At 38.9% G+C, this 18,786-nt stretch overlaps 1 protein-coding gene across 1 annotated transcript in view; it reads right to left on the bottom strand.

Moving 5' to 3' along the window:
- Window positions 1-18,786, bottom strand: part of SPOPL (speckle type BTB/POZ protein like) — a 29,881-nt gene that overhangs the window by 10,394 nt on the left and 701 nt on the right. Inside the window, exons 2-4 of the mRNA XM_033164143.1 lie at window positions 3,844-3,981; window positions 2,855-2,976; window positions 1,733-1,884 (exon numbers count right to left, since the gene is read on the bottom strand). Of these exons, the coding sequence (XP_033020034.1) occupies window positions 1,733-1,884; window positions 2,855-2,976; window positions 3,844-3,921 (352 nt within the window). The 5' untranslated portion in view covers window positions 3,922-3,981. The remainder of the gene's footprint in view (window positions 1-1,732; window positions 1,885-2,854; window positions 2,977-3,843; window positions 3,982-18,786) is intronic.

Here is an 18,786-nt window from a genome sequence, read left to right as displayed (position 1 = left end):
TGTGGGCAAGAGCCCTTGCATTTAACTCATGGGCTTCTTTTTAATGTTTGATATGTTACTGTTTTATATATGCTGTAAGTCACCCAGAGTGGCTGGGGAAACCCAGCCAAATGGGTGGGGAATTAATAATAATAATAATAATAATAATAATAATAATAATAATAATAATAATAATTTCTATTATTATTATCCTGGCTACTGTGTTCAGTTTCGTGGAATTACCAATTTCTTTTCCGAGATGCCTTTCAGTACAGGAGATTAGTGCAAGAGTAGAATTCCAGCTACACATTTCAGCTGGAAGTACAAACATCACCCCCAACGTCTCTCATAAGCCCAGATGAAGCAGAGGAATCACTGGTGTCAGAGACACTGCAGATGGCTAAATTCATATAATTCCATTTATTCCTCCATCTTCCCCCTTCCCCACATGATTCCAACCTCCAACTTCACCTCTACGCCCACACATTTTCTGGGAGCTACAGTGGGGGTGTGAAAATTCCCTTAGCATTTAGGCAGCACAGGGTACCCCCCCCCCATTATTCTGGTTCTAAGTTAATGCATTGTTACTTTTTAAAAACAAATGTTAGCAGCAATTGGACCATTAAAGACAATGGATTTTTATCTGCAATTAGCTGCTGGTATTACATTTTAGGAGCATTTTAGTGCTTTGAACAGTTTACAATCCTTATTCCATTAAGGGCAGAGGATATTTTTCTATAACTGAATGATACAGAGTTAAGCAACAGCTGATTTCCTCACTTTCTTCAGCAAGTTTATCATGACACAGATCTGAACCAATCTATTATTGAACCATATAACCAAGGCCACACCATATACTAGAGGACACGTTTCATTCCAGATGTGGTGACACACAAGACCAGCTCTAATACATACTCTTTTTCAATATGGCTGGAAACACACCCACACACACACAATGTCCAAATTGCATGACAAGTCCTGTTCTCTTGCTTGTGATAATAGTGGAAGTTAGCAAGATATAATTTAGGACAAAATTAAACTTCAGAAAGTGGGATTCGAAAAACTGAAGTCAGTTTCATTCAGGATATGTAAAAAAGAACAACTGATTTTTAACAACAAACCACACTTGGTAGTCTCATTAACCCCTGTTGGCTAAAATGCAAACATGACTTGTAGATAAAAGGTAATATCCAACATTTCCCCCTTCTGAAAGAAAGTATCCACCAGTAGAACAGTGGAGGGAAGCATTCTGGATAATTCCTCCTCCCCTTTGTCTCCACCCCACGTGCTTCAGGGCCTTCCCCCAACCTATGGAACAGATTTTATTTTTAAATAACTTGTCAAACAGTGAATAGTCCCTCTTTGTTCTGTTTTCCCCAGGCAACAGCTGGATATTTGTCATGGCAACTTGAAAAATTATATCATAAATAAATATACCACAAAACATTAGGAAAGCTTATGTAATCATGTTTGAGTAGGAAATGCATACAAAAAAGACAGTCAAATCTCATTTAGATTTAAATAACTGAATTGCCTCTGAATTGCCAACTATACCATTCTCCAAACTATACCATTGTCCAAAACCAGAGGAAGCCATTACACTGCGACTGAACTTGTACACAGACACAAAATAATAAATCTGAGTTTACAAGCTTATAAATAAATAAATAAATAAATATCTGATTTGACAGACTTTTTACTCCTTAAAATGAAAACAACCTATCGCTCTTGAAGCATTTTAAAATCCACTTACCCATTGCTTTTGTTTCTTCTCTTTTTGCATTTAAAAGAGAAAATTTAAATTTTGCTCTCACTTCACTTTTTGGACAACTAACTAGAAGTAAATACAGTGAAAGGTAATCTTTGCTTTCATCATCCAGTCCTTTGGGGTTTACTCTCAGGCACCTGAAATAAAGAACAGAAGAAGCAAGTCTAAGAAACATCATCTTGTTCTCCAATCCATAAAGGCCTAACTTGCTAAGATATTTAAAAATTGGAGTACTGTTGTGATGTGGGTTTTTTACATGTACACAATAAGTCCCCTGGGTTCCGGAGATCAGTTTTTAAAACTTACATATGTATTCAACACCCATGACCTCCAGTTGCTCATATCTATATATCCCTATTGCTCTTCTCCTGCTGTCACACCTTTCAATACTCCAAGGAGCGAACATATATACAGTGGTGTTCTCCTGAAATGCTTCTTCAGAAGCGTGGGGCCCTCTTGAACAAAATGAGATTATTATTATTATTTATTACATTTCTAGACCACCCTTCATCCAAGGATCACAGGCAGTTTACAAATAGGGGACCCTGCTAGTGCCACACGGATGTGAGTTGAGCCATAATTTGCTTAGCAAATCACAAGGCCAGTTTGAAATGTATCTTGCTCCAGACAAGTCACAAGGCAGCAAGTCATTCAACTACCCTTGGCTGCCACGGCTTTGCTCATAGCACTGTGGCGGGAGGTGCAATGAAAGAGCAGCAAAGCTGCAGCAATCTTCCTTCCAGGAACTTGGCTTGGCTTAGTATTACATGCAAACTGGGCCCCTGAATTGCCCAAATTGCTCTCAGTAACCTCACAAATGAAGATTTGAACCCAATGTCTCTCTGGCCCTAATCAAACACATTACATCATCTTGCCTTATTTTGCCACAAACTATATAGTATTTCAAACTGTTAGCTGTTCAGATCTCTGCAATGTAGCAGAAAATCAGTGATAGTTGCCCCACTTTCAACAATAAAAACAGTTTTAACACTGGAGGATAAACCACCATACATGTGATTTTATTTATGACATATTCACAGATTCTCAAGAGACCGTATTCTTAAAGAGAAGAAAGTGAGAAGCCAATGACAAATGACTAATACCTACCATTTCATTTTGTCATTTGGCCCTGATGAAAAAGTAGAACTCTTTAAAACTTCCCCCATTTCTTCTCGGCAGAAGCTGAAGTTATTAATGGTCCACATATAAGAAAATTTTACAACTTTAACCTGAATAAGAGATGCAGACAATCACGTAAATTCACCAGATTCACTAATTTTTTTAAAGCAGTTATTGAAGAAATAAGCTCAACTGAAAAGTTTAAACTGATTTTTTGGGGAGAGGGAAATCTCATAGAATTAAGTAGTCACTGCAGCTTATATTGTGCACTTGTTAAAAAAAGCCATTGTTTCAGAACAGGATTCCATAAGCTACCATCTTATGACATTTGAGCAAGATTCATTCCTTAGGGGCCCCTTATTTGATCAGTTATCCACCAGGCTTTTTCAGAACCACAGGTTGAATTATTGTAGACTTTAGGTGGTTAATTCATTTGTCCTACAACTCAGAAACCTTCGGTTGTATTCAATAGCTGCACAATAGCTGTCCTCACCTCTGCAACCTCTTAACAGCCTCACTTGAGGGTTAGGGTGGAGTTACTTATTGAACTTTGTGGGCTGTTGTGAGCAAGGGGAATAGGGCAAAGCGATCTTGCACAAGTAGAGCTCTGGCTGGAGCAAGCTCACTCAGCCCAATACCACATGATTTTCACCTGCCTGTATGGCAGCCCACAATGCTGCATAAATCCTCCCAATCACTGGATACAACCTTCAGTATTTGATTTCTTGCCTATTATATTGCTGATCTCACCCGTCACCATATTTTTATCCTTATTTTATAGTATACATTTTCTGATTGGTTCTCTTTATTATATTACCTTTTTTGCCTTCTTATTCCTTTTACTTGGAACCAGAATTCTTCACCATTCTGGGTATCACACTGCATTACTAATGGAAGCTACATCTGAAAGTGTCCTACTGTTAATCATGCCATTAACAAAACCTGGACAAACACACACATACAGGTATATGGCTTACCTGTGTGTAACACCAGCTTTCAGCTATAGGACCACTGGACATCTCTCCAGGTGGTGGAGGAGTGGAGACTCTTGACATCCCCACTTTATTGCAATTTTTTACAGTATAAAGGCAGCAATTCAATTGTCAGTATTCTTCCTACACAAATTAAGATGAAACAATGCATTAGTATTTAGAAAAAGTACAAACAAGTACTCACTATTAAGGTATTACTTTAACTACTTATGGTAGACGTTAGATAAATTACTAAAAAAAAATCAAGAGCAATTGTAAGACAAGTCTATTGACCAGATATCAAATACCAACAAAAGTTTCAGTTACAGGTGGGTAGCCGTGTTGGTCTGCCATAGTCAAAACAAAATCGAAAATTCTTTCTAGTAGCACCTTAGAGACCAACTGAGTTTGTTCCTGGTATGAGCTTTCGTGTGCATGCACACTTCTTCAGATACACTGAAACAGAAGTCACCAGATCCTTAAATATAGTGGGGGAGTGGGGAGGGGTATTACTCAGAAGGGTGGTGGGAATGGGTGATAGGCTGATAAGTGTGGAAAACCAGTTGACGACTCTAAACGGCTGCAATTAGTCTTGCAGGGAAAGGCAAGGGGTGAGATGGCTAAAGATGGCTTTGTTATGTATAATGAGATAAGAATCCAATGTCTTTGTTCAAACCAGGTTTCTCCATGGTTTTAAGTTTGGTGATTAAAAGTTTGTGTTCCACCCATGTAAATGAAAGATGTATTGTGCTTTAGTACCCCAGGGAGGACATCCCTCAATTTTCAGATGGGACACAGTCAAAGTGAGATTGTCTAAACATTAGTAAACATGTATTATTCTTGGGGATGTGTGAAATCAGTGGGAGGCTGATTAAGTTATATGTGTGCTATAGAACAATAAATTTATTCTTCTCAACTAGAAATTCTGTGAAGACTATCTTTTGAAAAGCAGGTGGCTTTTACAGCAGCTGAATCAGAGTAGATATTTCTACCTGAAGTCATTCATGCATTATGTCTATCCAAAAGTTCTTCTCTACTCTGTCCTTGACTGAAAAGTACCCTTCAGTTGAGAGGCTCTGGTATGTGCAATTTCCTTTACTTTTTATTACAGGATGGCTGCCATGTCTATACATGGCACAATCCCAAATTGAAAGCAAGGTAATTTGCTAGTGTCTTAAAGGAAGCAAAAAAACAAAATCTATTCACTCCAACCAGTACTACCAATTCTTCATGAATAAGCTTCCTGTCCCAATTTACAACAATAATAAGAGCACAGCAAGTTGTTTTGATTATTTAAAAGCTGCCTTCTAGGACTTCACACCTTCCAAGAAGTTTTATTGAACATCACACTACGTAATATGGAGAATCTACCTCTCATTAAATGCAAATGATTGGTTAGTTCAGGCTCCTGGGCACTCGTAACCTGGCTACTGTGATGTTCAACTGTGTGTTATTTATTCCTCCATTCTGCTAAACCAATCTTGCGTTTAACAACTTGCTTGGTAGTCATAAGAGACCAGAATTCCATGGATATAAGGATATGAAATTCCATGAGGACAAGTGAGCAGATTGCCAGAGGAAGGACAAATTTCCTCAACCCTTTTCTGCCAATGTGCTTAGTAAGATCTTTTAAATAGCCTTCTAAGAGGCTAGTACTGTAGCTTGAATTTCCATGTTGGCTATGGAAGAGAGGCGTTGGCCTCCTCTTTGGCCAGAATGAAAACACAAAATACTAGCTTGTTTCCAAACTAGTAAAAAAAAGGCTAGTAACTTTTGTGGGCTTATTTACAAGTTGCCCTAAATTGTGTTACTGTTCAAAGATGCCTGCACATGCTCATTAAAAGCTAAGCTAAATGCGAAGAAAGGATAGAATTTCCCTGAAGAGGTCATGACTCCTCTAGGGCTGGGGAGCAAGAAGCTTCCACTCCTGCTATTACTATCAGATAACCACATAAAAAGATTGGGTGGCAATTATACAAGTGTGATCTAGACTTCATCTAGTAGAAAACTGTTAGTTGATCAATCAAATAAGGCAGAAATGAAATGAATGGCATCTCAGCCCTATAATTGCTTCTTCGAACACTATCCTCTGCTTACTACGTCTTTGCCATATTTCTGCATGCTTCCCTGTGATCATAACTGTTCCTATAAATAAATATTCCATGCGGAAAATGGGGTTGTAGCCCACTCAGGGTGACTTTTCATTATAGAAGTTACACAAAAGTAGACCCACAAAGTAGTTTAATTTATTGTCAACTATATGAAAGTTTCAGCCACTTATCATTTACAGTTTTCTCTCTGTAAATAAAAAGTGGCTGAAGCAAAACACATCCCAAGAAGAGCAAATAAAACTTACAAATGTGCTGTCCCCCTGAAGTTTTTCAAACAAAACTCAACCCAAATGTCGTGTAATTTTGGGTCATTTTTTCACTCTTATATACAATCACCTTGGGATATAAAAATACTCCCTAAAACTGTCAAGTTTCTTAATTTTTTTAATGAATTAACATATTGGCTAAAAAAAGGATGGCCATGTGATTTCTCAAGTGAAAATCAATCCAGAGAAGCATAGGAAAAAGTGTATTTTTCCTGACGCAACACATAGCTTTGCTTAGGATACCCTACTCCAAAATACAATGGAAGAAAGTGTCAGTGTAGTGTAGTGTTTAGGACTAGGACCAAGGTTCAAATCCCCACTCAGCCATGAAGCTCACTGGGTAACTTTGGGCCAGTCACCATCTCTTAGACTAACTACCTTACAGAGTTGTTGTAAGGATGAAATGGGGAGTGGGAGAACCATGTAAACCACATTGAGCTCCTTGGAAGAAAGTGGTGGTATATAAATGTATTTTTTAAAAAAAAATGACTTTTTTATAGTTTTCCTAGATAAAATTGAAAATTGTATTGTCACTGTCTGGCTGACATATGTTGAGTTCCCTTTTGGGGGGGGGGACAACTAGTAAGTGCAATAAAAAGTAGAAGCCCTAAAAATGTGATTATCCGGTCAAAATTAGTCTCAAATTTACTTGATTGTTCAGTTTCTATTAACATCAGATCTAGAATATTAGACAGTGTTCAATGATAATATTATCTGGGAAGTGACTCTGGGTTTCTCGGAAAGTGATTGTAAAGGGCTGGGGGAGATGAATCTCAGAAGTCTCAATAAAAATTCAGCATTCAAGCCTCACCTTTATACCACTAAATAGAATTCTGCAAGGCTATTGGCCAATTTGTCATGAATATTCACAGCCCCTACAAAGGCCAGATTTTTTTTTTACATGTAACTTTTAAGGAAGCTCACCAACAATACTTACTTATAATACACAGCAGCACATATTTTGACAACTTTTAAGTGTGAATCTTTATCAATATTTTTACCATTCAGTTTGGTTGTAAGATAATATCTATGCTTTAAGAATATGAGCCATTGGCTCATTGTTGTTTATATATTTTGGAAACCAATGACACTACGAACCATATAGCTTGTGTTACAAGCGAAATAGATACCATAACCTTTGCATTAATAATTTTTAGTTTTAAAATAATTTCTACTCTATCATTGCCCATGAAGAAACAATAGTCCCATCTACTTCAGAAATAGATTTTTAAAAAGCTTATACAATAGGCACAACCCAGCCAAGTTAAACAATTTGCAACATCCTCCTAAACGTGTCTACTCAACAGAAAGTCCCACTGCCTTCCATGGATCTCGCGCCTAATAAGGATTGCAGCTTAAATCTCACTGATTTCTATGGAGCATTCAAGTACACACTGAGCTTCTTCCATTTAAATAAATGGGATCTAAAAGTGCTTAACTTTGGCTGGATTGTGCCCAGTGTGGATTTATGACAGATTATCAGTAAGAATGAGACAGTACAGCTTTAAACTGAAGCTTTGGCAATATGTGTACGAACATCTAAAATCACTATGGAAATTCTGTTGGCAGTTACAGGCTATGCTTTTAAATGTTCTGCTTGCAACAGTTATCAAAAAGTAATTGTAGATATGTAATCAGTGGAACTCCTAAAAAATAGGTTCAGTATGGGTTGGTAATTTCACAAAATAAATCTAGCCACTTCTATTTGCAGCAAACAACCCAAAGCCTCAAATATGAAGCTGAATTGTCCTTGAGTGGTCTCTTACCTTAATTCTTAAATTTGTGCTAGCATTATTAATGCTTAGCAGTCCCATTGTGTTATGTGTTGTACATGACTGACATCTTCTCCACTCAAGATCAAAGACAATATACACCAGAAGCGCAAAACACATAGACAAGGTAACAGTAAGATTAAGATGAATAACTGTCAGAGCAATTCACAAACGTCTACTGTCAAGCTTTCTTTCATGGTTCACAGGACAGCACAGGGAGGCTTTTAAAGATAGATCTGATCTGAGGAGGTACATAACATCCGCTTTCATATGTTTACAATGAACTACTTCAATGCATTTGGTGCCCTGGGAACAGGAAGAAACTTGTTGTAAAGTTTGATCAAATGGGCATCCCTAGAAGCCCACAGCTGCAAACATCTTAGTGCTCAAGATAAAGCAGACAAATGCAGGTGGAAAGATGCAGAAATGCAGTAATGCACATAAAACTCGACAATATCATTAGGACAACAGCTAGCATATTACCACCAGATCCTGTTTCCTATATTTTGCTAAACACCAATATAAATATTGTGCTCTTCTTTTAACACATTTAATGGTTAATTTTTTATAATGCTTATTTAAATATATTTAAAAAGAATAACAAGTTAAGAATCAGCTTTATTGTTTTAGAGTTCTGGCTAAAAATGCAGCATTTGCTGAATTATGTAATTAGTTGTATAATAAAGAAGACTCCTTAGTATTAAGGCCAAACTTTTGTTCTACAGTACAAGTAAAACCAAACTGGGATACAGCCACTCAGTAATGCAGTGATCTAGTCTTGTTAGCAAGAAAATAGTTTGCTCAAGATGAACCAGCTGTAGCTGAAACACCGAGGGGGCGCGCACACACACAGATTTCTCATATTAAATTAATCACCAGGACGTCTACTAAAATTAGTGCCTTCTTACCTTTGCACTAATATTGTATTATGCTACCTTCCTTAAAAACAAACCTTTCTACTGTAATATACTCAACTCAACATTTTCTCCAGGCATCTCAAGCCCACAAGGAACAATTTGAGAGGTTCAAGGAAGAATAAAAGCAATGGCACAATATTAAACTTGGTTTACAAAATGTCAACTTTAGCCAAACATCTGTCTATAAATATCATCCACGTTCTATCCTATTTCTGAATCATAGGAACAAATGCATAACCACTAGCACACTTCTAAAATTAGGAAACTGTAGGTATAGATATAGTAGAGTCTTCTGCATGCAAAGAATTGGAGGGAAGCTCTTGGCGTATCACTGTGCCTTGCAGTAGCTGTCAGAAGAACCCTTCAATTTCCCAAGAAGGGAGAGAAGAGTCCAAGGGCATCTGCTCCCACCCCAGACCTATCACAAGGGCACATTTCCAAACTAACCTAATTTAATAACCACAAGCAGCAGCAACATGTAAGAGCAATAATGATGGTGCAGCCACTTAACACTCCCGTTCTGCTAAACCAGATGATCAAGTACTTATTCTTGGATCTGGTGGAGGCACTGGTTAACTATTGGGCTGGCCACTACAAAAAGAACTAATAATAAATGTTATCATTTAAAAGAAATATCATTTAAAAGTCATAAATATTGATCACTGATCTCCACGTGCACCCTTTCATGTGCATACCTTGAGAAATATGATACCCACTTCTAAGGGTTAGCTGTTCCAACAGGTTAACTGCAAGTTTATACATGCAAAATGGAACAGGCATGTTATTTTAATTGAAAGAGTGAGCAGTGCAAACTTCTGAACCTTATTTACGTTCTACTTCAATAGATCAATACTTTAAATACAGATAAAGAGATCTAGCCAAGTCTACAAGCCTCATCTTATACCGTGGTGGCAAACCTATGGCACGGGTGCCAGAGTGGCACGCAGAGCCCTCTCTGTTGGCACGCGCCATCAGCCAGCAGTGCCGTTGTTGGGTTTTCAAATTGGCCAGCAGCTTCCCCCCCACGCCTCCTTGTGAGTAACTGCTCCCACCCGGCCGGCAGCAGCTAGAGGCAGTTTTATCTCCCCAAAGCAGCTTATATTCCTGCCTCCCCGCCCGCCCGCCCCCGGCCATGGGTGGATTTTTTACAGCCAGCAGGCTGTAGTTCATGTGATTGGTGGCTTTGTCAAGGGTTTTTCGTTGATTGGTGCTGCCTACGATCCTTGAGACTATGTGTTGTTCTGCTCCTTGTGCCATAGGAAGCGTTTATAATTCGTGTGAGTGTTCTTCTCCCCCCCCCAAAAAAACAACTGTGATCCAAGCCCCCCCAAAAAAGCTCTGCTAGTCTTGGCAACCCCCCAAAAAAAAAACTCTGGGCAATGCCCCCCCCCCAAGCTCTATGTGTTGTTTCTGCTCCACGTTCCATAGGAAGCGTTATAAGGCGTGTGAGTGTTTTTTCTTCCCCCCCCCAAAAAAAACTGTGTTCCACACCCCCCCTCAACAACTCAGGGCAGCCCCCCCACTCATTTTATTACGGTATATTAATTATTATCCCATATTAAATCACCGTGTTGGCACTTTGCGATAAATTAGTAGGTTTTGGGTTGCAGTTTGGGCACTCGGTCTCCAAAAGGTTCGCCACCACTGTCTTATACAGTTAACTCCATGAACATTACAGCAAAGTTACTGCACATAATTATACAGACCATGAAATCCAATTTAAAGGCATTATGAATTGCATATCAAACTAAAATATTTAGTCTGTTTCAGAAACGTATGAGCAAAAGATGTATTAATCACAAACAGTTCTACCTTATTAGCTTTAGGATTTTACCAAAGCCAAGAGGATCATAGTTGGAATTATTTTAGTAAGTCAAGTTCAGATTTATGCTAGGTTATGAACTCTAGAGACATAGCCACATCTCTTTTGGTGTAAAAACGTAAAGGCTATATACCAAGGTGCTAATTGACAAACAAAGTTGGTAAAAATTCAAGTAAATTGACAAAAAATGGGTCTACACTTTTGAGTCATATTTATTTTCTTAGGATTTTTGCTTAAGTGTCATCGTCATCATCATCATACCACAAAATAAATTGATAATCAGAGTTCATCTTGCTTTCTAAAACCATCCCCCCCCCCGAAAGTGATGTTTACTGCCACCAAACATCATTACACAAGTTTATAGAGTTACCCAAAACCAAACAGCATTAGCAGCTGTCTTCCATAATTCTTATAGCCTTGGTGAGCATACCACCACCTCTGGCAGGTGTAATGAGCCCCAGCTGTCTCACCTGGGAGCCACAGAAGTGGCCTGGAAGTAGCCTGGCAGCTGCACAGCAGTCCCTGCCTCTTTCCCATCTCTAAGGATTATTTGGTCATGGCACTGTAAAGGGGGCCACAGCACCTTGGTCCCAGACAACCAAACCAAGCACACTTTACACCTCCTTTTACACATGATGCAAAACAATTGTTTGGCAGTTTGTGCTGGAACATTGGGCTTACCACTTTGCACCCTCCTCATATCCTTCAATTCTCTTACTTTAGAATTTAAAAATTCATGCCAAAAGCCTGAACTTATGCACTTCCCTGTCCCCTTCTGTGAGCAAATTCCCTTTTTCACTTTCTGACTTGATCAAGCCATATTTTGCCCAATTGGACACAACAGCCAACTATGTTTTGATCAAACCAGGAAATGAGAGCTTGAACAGGTGCATCCAGGGCAGGGAGAAGAAGCACAGAAGCCCAAGGTTGCACATGAAAATTCAAACCATAGTTCCCCACTGCAGGTGAACGCATCCAGTATTGAAAAGCAACAGCTTCTATGCAGTTACATTTGGCAATGAATTTTAGCTGGCCAATAAGAATTATGGATGTGGTGTCAATGTAAGAAATAACTCTGTAGCATCATCAATAACTTAGGATCAAGGAAAGCAAATAAGAAAGGCTTGCTGCATTAGCCAGATGAATATAATATTATCATGCCCCCTTAATTGCAAATTTGCCTTTTGCCATCCATCGTTCCAAGGACAAAAATAATATGGTGCGCCGTCCATGGTATACCAGTATCTAGAAAAGCTTCACCCGACTTAGCACTTGCTAAATTACAGATGCTTAGGAATTAACATACACAGCTTCTTACAGTCTTAACTCAGGGGCCTTCTTTGGGTAGTGGAGTTTGCTGTTCTAGCTTTTCCAACTCCTCATAACTGTAGGAGTGAACTAGGACTACACAGCACACATGAAGTACTAATAAGAAGATTCCCTCACCAACTACAAAGGAATAACCTTGCAAGCAAAAAAACCCCCAAAACAATTACCTTGAGGAAACATTTATATTACTAAGGCCCGAGATCAATGAAAGTGACACCCACCATACTGTTTTAGTCACATGACAGTACTTCCCCCCTCGTCCAATGGTTAAAGGTCTATATCACAATGCCACATAAGACCATATCACAACAATTGGTTGGAACCAAGACTACCTGCAGGGGGGAGGAAGGGTATTCATAACCAATTTCTCATTCCCTTTGCATTTCCATAAAAGGCAGTTCTGTGAGGGTCTGAGGGGCTTCCAAAACATTACAGGAAGTGGAGCCGGGGCATCAGTTAAAATCATCCCCTCCTCTAGCAACAGCCTCTGCTGGATCTCAGCCTCTTCCGTGAATGGAAAAAGTCCTTCCATTTGTGGATGGTGATGTCTAGATCTAAACCCAATAAAAACTGTTGAGATTATCACAGAACTACACAGAACTCCTAGTGCTGCATGTAGCAAACAGAAAACTCACTCAGCAGTTTGCATTCCCCTTTTTTATCCATGCAATCATAATAACATACAGGAAAGGATTACCGCACTTCTAAATGTCTACCTCTTTCACAGAAATGCTGCCCTGGAGACCTTCTACAAGAGTGGAGGGTTTACAATCCAATCCCTACTCCTTTCCTTAATGAATGTACAACAAACAGCTGTGTGCAGAATACATTGTCCTGAGTGTTTCTTCAAGGCAGTCAAACCACAGTTCAGTTTGTGTTCAGGACAAAGAGAAATGCTACAGTGCCAAAGCAACTGAGCAGATAACAGTACCAAGCTACCAAACTAGACAAGATATTGTTAAACGGGATTTTGTATATCATACCTATACAACACATACACACAGTATATAATCACCTATCTCCCAGACACTGAAGGCAAGCTTTTATGGGTTTCTGTCATCTGACCCTTATACCAACTCCATGAGACCGAGAAGCAATCAAGTTTTATTTTCATAGTAGCAGCTAATTCACTTAATTATCTTCCTTCGTATAATTTTTAGATTATGTCAAGTATGAATAGGGAGAAACCTGTGTGTGCAGCATATACAGGTACACTTCCCAAATTATATGACTGAAGACGCTTGAAGTTACAAAAAGTAATCCTGAGTACAGATTAATTTTAGACAGATCAAGCATGAGAACCACCATTTAGTCTGAAGACAAGAGAAACCCTGCTTTGAATGCTGCTGTCTTCAAGGGATCTCAGTTTTTATCAGCAGCAGGTCTCTCCTTTGATGAGCTTCCTTTGCACCTTGCTTTGAATTCCAACCATCAGCTAATTTGGGACTTTCAAAGCACTGTTACCCAATGCCATTGTGACCTAGGTGACTGACAGGTGGATGGCCGTGTACATCTGTCAATTTGGGGGATAAGCTAGAGAAGAATCAGGTCCACTGGCCAGATCCAGTCCCCACCCTTCATTTAATAAATTCCCATTAAATGATGCCTGTCTATGCTCGATCCTTCCAGGTTTTGCAGTATACAGTCGTACCTTGGTCTCGAACGCCTTGTGACTCGAACATTTTGGCTCCCAAGTGCTGCAACTTGGAACGTGAGTGTTCCAGTTTGCAATGTTTTTTGGAAGATGAAACTCCAACGTGGCTTCCAACTGAGTGCAGGAAGCTCCTGCAGCCAATTGGAGCTGTGCCTTGGTTTTCAAATGTTTTCAGAAGTCAAACAGATTTCCAGAACAGATTCTGTTTGAGAACCAAAGTAGACTGTATAGCAAAAACCTTTCAATAATATATGAGCTGTAAACGGTTTTAGTCTAAAATTTTAGAGAAATACAGGTCTATGCCTTTTTGACCAAATTTTGGATTTTATTTTAGTCCTGTAAATTTATCTCTAAGCTGCTATGGGTGTCTTATTAAATGAAGAAGTTCATATTTATTGTTGTGTTTTCTTACATGCCATTCTTCCTTCTGAAAGTTCCCAGAGTGGCTAACATTTCTAATAAAACCATGCTAACAAAAAGTCTTAAAAACACATTTAAACTACAAATACACAATGAATATATTGCAACAGGTATAACACAGCAATTAGGCAGGCGATGCAGGTAACATCATTTTGCTTACAGATAATACTTTACTCAGGATTTTTTTGTGTTAACTTCAAGTGTCTTCAATCATAAGGCGGGAGATCTGTAGGAATAAACAAGTTTTTACCTGACACCTAAACAAAACTAGTGTAGGTGCCAACCTGATTTCAAAATGGACAAATTCCATAAGCAGGGTACCATCACTGAGAATGCACTGCTTCATGTGGTTCCCCATGAACACATCAACAGCAGTAGTACCAAAGCCTCTCCCCACTCCAAATCTTAAACTCTGGTTGGCTGGTACTGGGCGGCATGACCTTTCAATACTTAGAGCTTGAGCTGTTTAGGGCTTTATATGTTAGTACCAACCCCCTGAATTCAACTTGGCATATCTCACTGGCATCGCCCCTGACAACACACAGGTAGTGGCATTCTACATCAGTTGCAGCTTCCAAACCATCTTCAGGTTAACACTGTTAATAAAGCAAACCTGTTACGCAATCTACATTAGGAGGTGGCAATTGGCAATCCCTTAACAAACATAAAGCCAGATGCAGATGCACTAAGAATTTACATACTTGCATACCAATTTTGGGGGGGATAATTTTATTTCCAAAATGACACAAACTTTCCCTTTATGTTAAGAGTATAAAGGAATGCAATGCAATTTGAAATACTGAGTGGATATGAAAGCATTTATTAGAATAATCCACTGAGAATCCAGGCCTCCAAATTAGGTGGAGAACACATAATTTGTAGTAAACAAGAGTGATTCATTTACTACAGAATGACTACAGTGTAGCAGCCAATAGCAATTGGAATTCATTTCCCGTGTAGGAGAGGAAGGTCAAAACAGATTAATTTGAGCCACACATTTTCCTTTGGGCTGGGTTCCTCTGCAGGAAGGGCAGGATATAAATTTAATAATAATAATGTTTCAAGCTCCAACAAACTGCACTGAAGTTCCAACTGAACAATGTAACTGGTTTCCTGAAAAAAATGTGTTTAGGACTGGGGCTGCTTAAAGATAAGTGCTAAAACTGACATTAGACTACTTCACACTACTCAGTAACATAATGTCTGCATATCCCAATGTCTGGTTAAATACATTCCAAATCCATACCCCCAGTCAGGGCTGGCCATCCATGAGGCAAGGTGAGGCAACTGCCTCTGACAGCAGGACCCTAGGGGCAGTAGATCCCAATATAGATCTTTATCCCCACCCCACCCCCTGCTCATGATGTAGAGCTTCATTCACCGCTTCTTTCCCTGGTGGGGAGGAGGTTACTGTTGTGTGGTTTGCCTCAGGTGCCAAAATGTCTTGGGCCAGCCCTGCCCACTCCACTCTGAAGGAGTTACATAGCAAACACAATACAGTAGTCCACTTCAAGCAATGAAAAAGGAAAAGGGTCTGAGAATATTTTTAACAAAATGCAATCCATGTATTGTGTGAGCACTGTGTATCTGAGCACAGTACAATTTTGTACTGTTAAACATCGACTCTGCAAACAAAGTTTGGGATTCCTGACATACAGCATCTCTCACATAAAAACCAAGTCTCTTTAATAGCGCAAGATGAACTAAAATTGTTTGGCTGATATCCGGTGTTAGTCATACTCAATTGGGCTCACTGAATTCAATAGACTTGTACCAATTTCAACAGGTGTCACTCTAAGAATAACTTAGATATCACCCTTTGTTTTGTACTAGTTAGAGCTGAATTTTAATATAACTAGAAGATGTACATTTTTAAGCGGATAGGTTCTGTAGTCCTATATTATACTGTATCAAATTATCTTCAAAATTGTTGTATTTACTTGCAGCACTGTAATATCCCACTTCATTAGTAGCACCACAATGGTAGGGGAGTGAAGGGTGCACCAGTTTTACAGATAGAAAGCTGCAGTTTCAGCCTCATGCCTTAATTCTGCTGGATCACTGGAACCAAACTGATTTAAAAGCCAAGCATTCACCTTAACTATTTTATGCATCATTTTAAGTCTGATTGATTTAGTCAACAGTCCTCTGAAATAAAGGCTATTTCAAATGTGTTCTCAGTCTTTCATTTATTCTTAAATGCATGAGCTACAGAACTCAAAGCAGGCCTCAGTCAGAGAATGTCTGCTAGAGTAAAAGACTGCTGTAAAAATTCAAGCTTTTTTTTTAAAAAAAAAAACCACGTAATGAGAAAAGGCAAGGAATGCCAGTGAGGTGGATAGGTTTCCATGGGGGTGGGGAATTTATTATTAAATGAGTTTTATACTTTAAATTAACTATTACAACAATTTAGGAAGTTCAAAAGTTGCCATTCACATTTTTTGTTGACTACCCCTCAGAAACAGATATAATGTACCATTCTTTAAGCTACTAATAATATTATATCATCTGTTTATGTCTCAAGACTTTCCATAAAATATAAATAATTCCCAGATTTGTAACAATGTGAAACCACAGCTTCAAATACAAATAAACTATAGGTTAACATGTATGAGTGCTTTTGCTTCCCCTACTCCTGTCTTTGTTATGCAAAGGGAGAGAATAAGCAAGAGTCCAGCTTGTCTTGAGAAGGGTTTGCTTGTGCAAATGAGCGTTCATGGCTATTTCTTTCCAAACAAACACAAAGGTAGAAATGCCAGCTTTGCCCATTATGACAAGCCAGAATGAGGCTTGTTTCCTCCCTTACATGGGGACAGTCATGTAACACTATGGTTAAGCACTGCATGCAAACAAGGCCAGAATAAGGGAAATATATTATTCCTAATCAATATTTTAATTAATCTAATTTTAGTTACCAAGGGGGAAAACCTCAAGACATTGTATAGCATGTGTACATTAACATAATAGGCTTTTAAAGTTTGTTTACTAAATTACAAGTCACAGATTCTAACTAATAGAGGCCATCAGAACATTGTCCAGAAAACCCATATTCCTGAGATATGCACAACAAAGAAGAATTATGAGCTGAACTACCACAGTCATTTTTTATTTAAGTACTTTAAACAACTGGGCCCTGAAACTAAAACATAAAATTACTAGTAACACACAGAAAGCAGGAATGGGTGAGGAACTGGTCTTTCAGTTTTCTCCCTACATGTTCAAAAGACCTGTTCAACCAACCACTTACTTACCAGAAAAAAAGTCATTACCACACTGGAGGGGAAGCGGGAGACAGAGGGGGTGGGGAGAGAGAGGGAGAGACCCATCCAGAGCAACAGTGTATCTACCATCTCATGGAGAAGAACATCAATAGTACTTTATGGAAGAATAAATTAGGCTGAGTGTACTTTGGGACTGGAGATTTGCTTCCAAGGCCTCGAATGGAAAAAAGTCTTATTTGCCCGCACACATTTTCAAGGGGAGCGTCCTCAAAAAAAATGGATGCATGTGCTTAATTATGATAAGAACAACTGTATCAGGCAATATTCTAAAGGACTTCTCCTTTATAAGCACAATAGTCAAAACACAGTCACTAGTTAAATATGTCCATCTGAAATACAGGGTGGTCAAGTGAAGGCTGGGCATCAAAGAAACAAACACCGAAAAAGTACACCAGAGACCAATGTGAATTTTAATTTATAACAAGTCAGGATTGAAATAAAGTGCGGGTAAAATTCACAAGCAAAATACCTTGGTAAATCCAAGAATACCTGCCAATATTGTACCAGAGAATGGAGAGGGGCAAGATATAAAAGAACAAATAATCCTATAGCACCTTCATGACTGACAAATATACTGTAGCATATGCCTTCAAATAATATAAGAAAAAACCTTCAAATCCACATTTGGGCAATACCTTTTTTGAGACGAACCAAAATTTCACAGTAGCATGACACATTTTTGAGTTCTCCAGAACATCCTGCCTGATGACAAGCTCTGGAGAACTCAAAAACTTGTCACACTTTTGTAACATTATGGTTGGTCCCAATAAAGGCATTGCCAAAGCGTGGATTTTGGGGGGAGTCATCTGTGAGATCTGTAGGCCTCAACTCCTTAACCAATGAGACTCTTGCAGCACCTGGAGTCTAGATTTTTCTGACACATGTTCTTAGACCGCAAAAGATTATGCTAAGGTATATTTGTTAACCTTTAAGGTGTCACAAGATCACCTGGTATTTTTCACAACTACTCTTCTTCAACAGAATGATTAGGACTGTCGTATAATTAAAACCCAGCGGAAGTTGGCCATGAAACACCTACAATGACATCTTGACCCTGCCTTTCTAAGGCGCCAATCTTACAGGGGGAATAAGTCCTGCTGATATTTAGTTTCCGAACAAACATGAAGAGGAGAGCAAAACACCACAGGAAGAAGGTTGGTGGGGGGTGAGAGAGATAAACAGAGGCACAAATTGAGAGGAAGACTCAGAGTAGCAAGTAGAGAAAGCCCTTGTCCAACAAATCACATTCCAAAGAGGTTTGAATTAGACATAAAATGACAGCACTGCATCAGAATGAAGCTTTCATATATGTGTCTGTGCGTTTACCAGAAAGCATACGATAAAAGAAAAGTGTATAAATATGCAAAGGCATCTGGG

Source organism: Lacerta agilis, chromosome 1, assembly GCF_009819535.1.
Source record: "Lacerta agilis isolate rLacAgi1 chromosome 1, rLacAgi1.pri, whole genome shotgun sequence".
In the NCBI taxonomy this organism is placed as follows: domain Eukaryota; kingdom Metazoa; phylum Chordata; class Lepidosauria; order Squamata; family Lacertidae; genus Lacerta; species Lacerta agilis.
The sequence above is the reverse complement of the archived record's forward strand: the minus strand, read 5'-3'. Positions and strand labels throughout refer to the sequence as shown.